This window comes from Coffea arabica, chromosome 5e (genome assembly GCF_036785885.1).
Source record: "Coffea arabica cultivar ET-39 chromosome 5e, Coffea Arabica ET-39 HiFi, whole genome shotgun sequence".
Lineage (NCBI taxonomy): Eukaryota > Viridiplantae > Streptophyta > Magnoliopsida > Gentianales > Rubiaceae > Coffea > Coffea arabica.
In genome coordinates this window covers 9,619,804-9,628,553 of record NC_092318.1, presented here as the reverse complement: position 1 = coordinate 9,628,553, position 8,750 = coordinate 9,619,804, and the positions used below count along the sequence as shown (strand labels likewise).

Genomic DNA, 8,750 nt, shown 5'->3' with positions numbered 1-8,750 from the left:
TTTTCTAACGTTTGCATGCATGAAAATTTCAGGAAAATTACACTTTGGTCCCTCAAGTCTCTTTTGTTTCACTTAGGCCCATAAGATTGGGAAATTTCTTCAATTTTGCCCTTTTACCATGCTAGTTTTCCTTGGCCTGTTTTTGTTTGATTCGTGAATAGATTTTTGGTGAATTCTTAGAATGAAATAAGAAGATTCAAGGGGTTTTGGGAGCTCATAGTTTGATTTTTTCGTTCGGTTAAGATCATGACTGATTTTCTCGTTTAACTCTAACGAATTGTTTTTTCCATGTTACTTTTGAGAAGTTTGGCGATTACTTTGATAGATTTTACTCTTGAGCCACCATTTTAGTTTAGAACTCTCATTTCCAATTGGCTTTTTGTCCACTCTAATCTCTTGAGTTTCAATGTGTTTTTTATGGAAGAAATTCATCAAAAATGATTCTTCAATCTTTCTTTTCTCTTTCAATTGGATTCAAATTTTATGATTCATGGGTTGTTTAATCGTTTAAATGTTCTCAATGTGTCAATTTCATGTTTTAGGTTGATTATTTGAGATGCCTTGATCCCTTACATTCCATTTCCTGGCAATTAGGTCCTAAAGTGTTTGCATTTCAATTATTGTTCGGCTTTATTATTATTTTGGAGACCTTTGAAATTCTTAAATGTTTCGATTGAGCTCGAATGGGTGACTAGTGTTGCAATTGTTTCCCTCTTACATGGCAATTTGCTTTGGCATGTTTTTATGTGATTTTTGGATAATGTTTAACAAATTTCTAGGATAAAACCATAGAAGCTTAATAATTTGGAAGAGTTTATAGTTTTAGCTCCGTTTCATTTTAATTTTGCTTAGTTAATCTTTTATTTAACTTTAATAGATAATTTTCCATTTTTTTCCTTTCGTGATTTTCTTGCATTTGATTGAGGCAGATTACACCTTAGATCATTCAACTTAGCATTCTATTTTAGATTTTGAGACCTTTCATTTGGGATTGAACTTTGCTTGCATGTGCATGGTCTATTTCATATCTAATTTTTGTTTTCGTGATTAATTACCATTTTCGTGTCTAATGGTTATTTTATGCGTTTATTTGACAATTTAAGTGGTACCTTGACCTTTTTATTATTTTGGAGGGTAAATTAGTAACTTCACTACATTAGGGCGTCGATTCAAGGGAGGTACATTCTACCCCTTTATTTGCACCTCGTTTGACTCTACGTGCTCCTACGTGTTACATGAATATGCATGTCTACTTCGCTTTCCTTATCTCCTTGCATGCATTTACTGGCTTTTACTTTTATTTAAGATAGGGCTCGGAGAGCCTCTGGTCCATTTTCCCTTCCCCTTTATGCTTTTATGGGGTATGTGTACACCTCTTGGCTTGTAATAGATAGGGCTCGTAGAGCATCTGGTCCATTTCCCCTTCCCCTTGGTTGCTTGCTTTTGTTGTTATATGTTAAATTGCTTTAGTAGGCTCTTGCATCTAGTCGAGCATGCTAAGTGCTACGTGCTACGTGTTTACGAGCGTTTTGGCATGTCTACTTGCTTTCATAACCATGAATGAATGGAATGGATGAATGTACGTCACCACACTAGTCCAACGCTAGTTGTGGCTCGTTATTTCATTAGGAATTCATAGAAAGGGCTAGTCCAACGCTAGACCCAATAAGATTTTTCCTTTGTTTTTCATTCATGCATTATTTGCCTGTTCACTACATATCATGCATTTTCCTTAGTTTTATCATTTGGCATGATCCTCGACCCTCCTTCTCCCCTCATTTTAGGTTTTGCATCCCATACTAGCTATAGGGTTCATTTTGCTTGAGTGTCCCCTTCTGATAAGGGAAACGAGCGAGTGTGGCTACCCGATAGCCTTAGCACGCTAGTTTTGCCTTCTAATCAAAGGGTAAATCAAAGTCGAAAAGTTAGGAGTCAACCCCCGTACCCGACTTGTTGCATTCCTCTAGGATCATACTTTCATTTTTTATCACCTACATACTCTTTTAATCACATTTTTTCACATTTCTCAAACCATACCTTTTTACTACATGTTACCTATCACTTGCTTATTTTCACTTCACAAATGAAATTCCACTTTACCTTCTATTTCTATTATTCTATTTTCGTACACTTGCACACGAAAATACTTGAACTTTATACCATTTCACACGAGCACCTTTATACAATTTCACACAAGCACTTGCACTTACACTTCTTTCATACACCTTCACACTTGCGCACTCGAATCTCATTTGCATTAATCGACCTCTATGAGGTTTTCCTTTGTTGGCCGCCACAATTCATGTGGTTTGGGACCACAAGCCTCATAAGAGACATCGTAGCATCTAGGATTGCATTTTCCTTTCCGTTTTGCATTCATATAGTCATATCCAACGTGCGAACATACATTGGGTAGAAAACTAGGAAAGGTAAGGTTAAGTCGCGCAACTAGCCTTGGCTAGGTCAAAGGGGTGCCTTGGATTCTATCCTTGCCTTCCCCTTTGTCAAACGTGACTCCCGAACCTTTTTCTTTGGCTTACGTAGACTAGAAGTCGTTTTAAAAAGGGTTTATTACTACTTGACTTTAAAACTCATTTTTGGGTGACTTGGTACACCCTAAACCATTACCAAGTGGCGACTCCAAACTTTTCATTTCAAAACCCTTTTTAAAACTATTTTTTGGCCAAATCGTCGCTTTCCAAAGTCCCATGGCCTTTACTTTTATTTTGCACACGTTCACACCACACTTCACACACACATCACACAATTCATCCACATATTCATTCGAAAAGTGGGGCGCGACAGTATGGTTTATTGTAAATGTTGTAACTGTTTCTTGACTTATTGTTTGATTTATGGCTTGATCCTATGTTCGGAACCTCACTGAGCTTTTAGCTCATCCGTTTAGTTTTGTTTTCCTTAACAGGGGAAGGCGAGCAAGGGCGAGAGCTCTGTACCGACTGGCTGGGTCTAGTTTTGGTTTTGTTTTGGTTCTCGCCCTAGTGCTTGGCACGGGCTGGTTGTATGGTGACTTGAGAACTTTTGTATTCTCGACGGTTGTACTTCTTTCTGAGATAGCAATGTATATAAGTTTTGTTTTAAGTTTTGGATCCTCGTTTTGCTCTTTCTTGTGGTTCTCTTTCTGATTTGTGTGAGTGAACGACTGAGTCCCGGCGAGAGCTGGGCAGGCGGTCCGCTGAACCCTCTGGTTCGCCTAAGGGGGAAGTGCGGCTGTCACACTATACAGCTTAATAAATATAACACCAACTATGAGGTGGTAAAACTAACCATGTAGGCGGCAAATTGGAAGAAAGGAAATAAAAGTAAAGAACAATTTAGATTTGGTTTATGTAAGAATAAGTGAGGAAACCCTAGGGATTAGAATCCCTTGTTGTTTCAAGACAATGATTAACTTGGTTGTTTAGACCATTAAATTGCTACTTGTTAAGGAAGTAACTCCCTTATTCACTTGGATATTGTTTTCACAAATATACAAGAATACTCATATCAAGCCCTTATCTATTTGCATGATAAACTAACTTAGCATAAGTTCATGAAATTCAATGAGTTATAAGCTTGTTTCCATCTAAATCCACCTCCTACTAACGTGAAAATGTATTATAGAGTTCATATACTTTGAACCACACATGCAAGGCAAGCTTAAGTGCACAAACACATGGTTGAATGATTATAGTTGGTGATCAATTTAACTACAAGTATGAGATGCAAATATATGAACTAGCAAGTTCACAAATGGCCAAAAATCAACTTAAGTGATCACATAGTCAAGAAACTACAAGTTCATCTCTTCCCTAGTATGTAAGAGTTTAGCAAAGTAAGGAGTTGAAGCTCATAAAACTCTTGAAATGAAACATGAAATAAACAAGAAAGTAAAGAGTAAAGGTTGATGAAATCTTATTCAATTGAATGAAACAAGATCTTCAAGCTTCACTTTTACACTCTTGATCTTCAATTTCACAACAACATAGTTGTTTTTCTACAACGAAAAGCTCACCTTTTGCTCGCACAACTTTGTGTTCTATTTTCTAAGCTATAACTATTTAGTTCTCTCTACCCTTCTCTCCTTTTCTAATCAATGAGATACAAGGGGTATTTACAGATTTTTTGGAAGACAAAATATTCTTAATATTCTTAGAATGTGGTCATAAAGTTGTCCTTAACTTTCCCAAGACAAATCTTGGTAGATCTAGCCTTTTTTTTGGCAGAAAAATTGGTCAAAAAACTTTTGTGAAATGTCCACAACTTGCTCTTGCAAGTTGCAACACGTTTGCATTGTTTTGCTTAATCTTCAATATTGTTCTATTTTTGGACCAAATTCAACTGCAATTTCCTTGATGATAGAAGCCGAATTAGCTCTTTCACAAAACATAAAAAATGTAGTCCTTTGAGTTATCTTTCGAATGCATCAAGAATCATCCCATTTGAATGCCTATAGGCAGAGAAACGACCAAATACCCCTAACTATTCAATCCATTGTTTCAGCTTTTGAAAGCAAAAATGCATGATGGTATTTCGACCTTTTGGCTAGGAAAATGCTTGAACTAGATTTTGATGTCTTCACAAGAATTGTAGATCTATGTATTAGCTTCATAATGCTTTAAGAACCATCTCAATCTAATACTTGTAACTCAAGATATAGTCAAAATACCAAAAGATATCAAAACTGTCAAACTTTTTTTTTTTTTTTGTACTTGGTTGCATCTCATCCTATTAACATTTTACACTTCATGTTCACTTTAAATCACTTCAAATCATCAATAAACATCCAAATATATTTTCAATTCTCTCCATTTGATGATTGAGCCGTTAGAACTACAAAAATATGAAATTTTTCCCACTTTTGTCCATAGAAATACAATTTTTCACAATTGGACCACAAAATGCAAATTTCACTAGAAACTTAGTTATTTAACTATAAAAATGAATAAAACACACGAAAACATAAATAATAAAACACACTTAAAACGTGCAAAATACACACTTATCAATATTCTTACACACAACCAAGGTTAATCATGAAAATCATTAGTCCATATTATTTTTTATTGTTAATCATCAAAATCAAGGATTGATCAACCTAAATCTTCAAACCCAATGAGATTTTTGCCTTCTACCCAAAATACATATCCCAACATTAGAGCCTTGGACCTCTCTGTCAACATGCATGAGATTTTTAAGCATTACACCACATTTGAACTTGTTTTTAAATTTGTGATGGTGTTATATTAAAACTATATTATCTAATTATGAGTACAAATGTAGTACGGAATAAAGTTTTACATCATTTTGTATAAGAGTTGATATTTGAAATTCTTTTATCTTGATTGTTTGGCCATTCCAAGTTTATAAAGTAGTCAACTTTCCCCACTTTAATGGTCTGGGTAAATATGATCGGTGGTGAATGTTGAGGAATAGTTGGATCATTTACCCAAACTAGTTACAATTGTGCGAAACGTACTTATTATCAAATAAGTCAATTGTTACTTCTCTAATGCAAGCCACTTCATTCCAAACTTTTTGTGTTTTCCGTGGGGACATGGACTCTTCCTTGGCTCAATTTATTTTTCATTCTTCTACAATTGTTAGATTAATTTCGGTTTGCCGGAAGATACCCCCGGCGAATTTTTGCAAATTAAATACAGATGCGAGTGTAGTAAATGGTAGGGTGTCAGGTGGTGGTTTGGTGTGTGATCACAGAGGTAACTTGGTTTTTGGTTTCTATAAAGAGTTGGGGGAAGCTGAGGTGTTGGAGGCAGGGATTCATGCATTATTATTTGGTCTTCAATTGTGTGGTGAAAGAAATGTCCAGAATTTACAAGTTAAGGTTGATTCTTCTTTGTTGTTTATTTGATTGTTTCGGGGCAGTGTCTAAATGGCCATTGTGCAATTTTCTTCGTCAAATTAGAGAGCTTTGGCAGTCACTTTCTCCGTCAGTTAGTCATGTTAAATTCCATGGCGGCTAGGCTTGCTACTCTTCATCTTCATTCTGATTCGCTCTTTACTTCTATTCAACAACTTCCTTCAGCGGTTAAGGCTAGCTTGATTTTAGATGGTAGGGAATTTTTGCATGTGCAGAAATAAATAAATTGTAACTTGTACGGGAGGAATACTCCTAATTTTTGTTTTCATAAATGTTCTTAGGTCTTTTCAGGCCCTTCTTAGACTCTTTATATTTTTATTTTATGATTAATAAAAATTAAAGGTTGGCATCCCTCCCCTGTGTATGGAATTTGGCAATAAAAAAAAAAAATCAAATAAGTTAATTGCCGCTTCTCTAATGCCAGTCACTTCATTTCACACTATTTTGTTTTCTTAATCTATATTTTCCTAATTTGGATCACACTTCTTCCCTATTATATGGTCGTAAATTAATTTAATTCCAATGAAGTTTTGAACATGTTGCCTACAAAGTTGCATATGAGAATTTGCCTTATTTTAGTCAATTTTGAGGACTTTCCGTGTTCATTGAGTTCAAATTTTACAAAATGCAAAAAAAAAAAAAAGACGCAAGGAAAAAGAAAACTTATCAGGTAAGAGCCTGCAATGATAATACATACATTAGAAGAAAAACCGTACCACCTTCTCAAGCATTATAAGAGTAAACTATGCTTTAATTGAATGCACCAATTATTGCAACTAGAACGGCACGCACCACAACTACGTGTGACTAAATGCTGTGAAAGACATACTCTGCTCTCAATGCCGCAATAAAGTCGTCACAATTTGGTCCCGTCATTTTTGGTTTAGCACTATAATACTCCCTAAACTTTTACCAACTCCGAAGCTTAATTAATAAGTTTAGCTATTCACTGTTACTATTAACTGAATTGTAAGTCTACATTGTAAGTCCATTTCGCAGTCACGGATTGTATTTGACCTACAAAGTACCACGTAGAAGATTAGAATAGCAAATCAAAGTGCGAAAGGGAAAACAGCAGAAAGCCTAACAAGCAAAAACAGAAAAAAGCACTACTGATTTTCAGAGTAAAATTGGTTATAGCAGAGTTAATGGATATTAGTAATGGTTGATCTTCAGCTATGGATTTAAGAAAAAGAAGCAATTATGCAATACATTATAACAATTCAGATCTGACAAACAATTATGGAATACTATCTATTACATCTTCAAGAAACAACTTCAAGGAAGCATAGGATGATCCTCCTTCATTAGGAGCCAACCTGCTCTTCTCCTTCATTTCCTTCACCTTCTCTTTGATTTCCTTCTCAGGATCCATCAGATGTTTAATCCCTCTTTCAATCACATCTGCACTCAAAATCTCACTGCTCACACCCAGTACGAAATCCCTTTTGAAATCTATTTTGATCTCCACTGCCATTGCCAAGTCCTTCACCATTAGGAATGCATTCTGCTGCTGCTCTGCATTAAGCGGCCAAGTTGCCACTGGCACACCGTACCAAACGCTTTCCAATATTGAGTTCCAACCACAGTGAGAAACAAAGCCCCCTACAGCAGGATGGGATAGAACTGCCGCCTGTGGTGCCCATCCAATAACTTTTCCAACGGCTGCAGTTCGCTGCAAGAACCCTTCTGGCAAGACTTCATCCAGGTTCTCATACTCACTTGGAAACTACCATGTTTCCAGGATTTTTACTTGATAAATTTAAATTTACTGTCAATAAATTGCTTAGCAGTGTTGAATTGTGAAATTTTATTATCAGTAATCAAGCTAATCATTAAAGTCAATATAAAGTAGTTTCTTTCTCATTTTTATATTTAATTATATTTATTTAGGGTTAAATGCACTTAATTAACTCTCCTCAATTTTATCTGCAGTTGCACTTTATGCATTTGAACTCATAAAATAGGCATTTTGTCCCCTTACTTGATGTTTTAGAACAAAAGTACTCTAACCATATTATGAATTCAAGGGATAAAGTGCGATGCAAAGTAACATTGTGAGAGTTTTATAGCTATTTATAACTTTCCAAAGTTATAGTGTCCTTCGTGTTATTACATTTCTTATTACATTCCTATTTAAAGATGGCAGCGGAGCAAATTTGAAATGGGAGGAGTACCCTTAACTGATCCGTTCTCCAAAAACTCCCTAGCCCCCTCCCCATGCCCACTATCTCTCCCCCTTGCACCCTGCTAGCTCTGGGGTGTCCCTATCTCGCACCTCCAGCATTTTTATTTTTTTTGCTTGATTTTAATTTTTTATATATGTAATACACTAATAATGAACTTGCTAATAATTGTTTTACAATTTTTGCTCCAAAATTCAACAAGAAATAAAGTTTAAAAATTATTTTGATCTTTTGAATTTATTTCTCTATATCTGATTTTATATAAAATCAATCAATTATCGTACTTTTTTTTATATATCTATAAGCAACATCAAAATAGAAAAAATAAACTAACGTAACAAAATTATTGGTTAATGACAATAAATTAACTAGAAATATTGCATTAATTTATTACACGAAAAATCATATTATTGATTTTAATATTACATGCATATAGTTTTATTGTATTGTATATTTTTACGTTCTACATATCTAAATATATAATATTAAATTACTAGCGGGGAGCAGGATAGGGGTATTTTTCCCGTCCTTCCGACCCATTTAAAGCGGTAGGAGAAAGGTCTCCCCCGACCTTATTGGCCATGGATATCCGCCCTATTGTCATATTGAATCCTATTTTTAAATTTATAAAATCACAATTAACAATTGCTGAGAACCTCTGGTGATGCACCGCATCTGTAGTT

At 35.1% G+C, this 8,750-nt stretch overlaps 1 protein-coding gene across 1 annotated transcript; it reads right to left on the bottom strand.

Moving 5' to 3' along the window:
• Positions 1-7,064: 7,064 nt before the first annotated feature.
• On the bottom strand, positions 7,065-8,103 carry LOC113743487 (UDP-glycosyltransferase 71B2-like). The gene is made up of 2 exons (XM_027271516.2): positions 8,059-8,103; positions 7,065-7,610 (listed from the first exon to the last, which is right to left on the bottom strand). Exons 1-2 carry the CDS (start codon positions 8,101-8,103, stop codon positions 7,122-7,124), a joined length of 534 nt encoding a protein of 177 aa, XP_027127317.2. The 3' UTR covers positions 7,065-7,121.
• Positions 8,104-8,750: the final 647 nt, after the last annotated feature.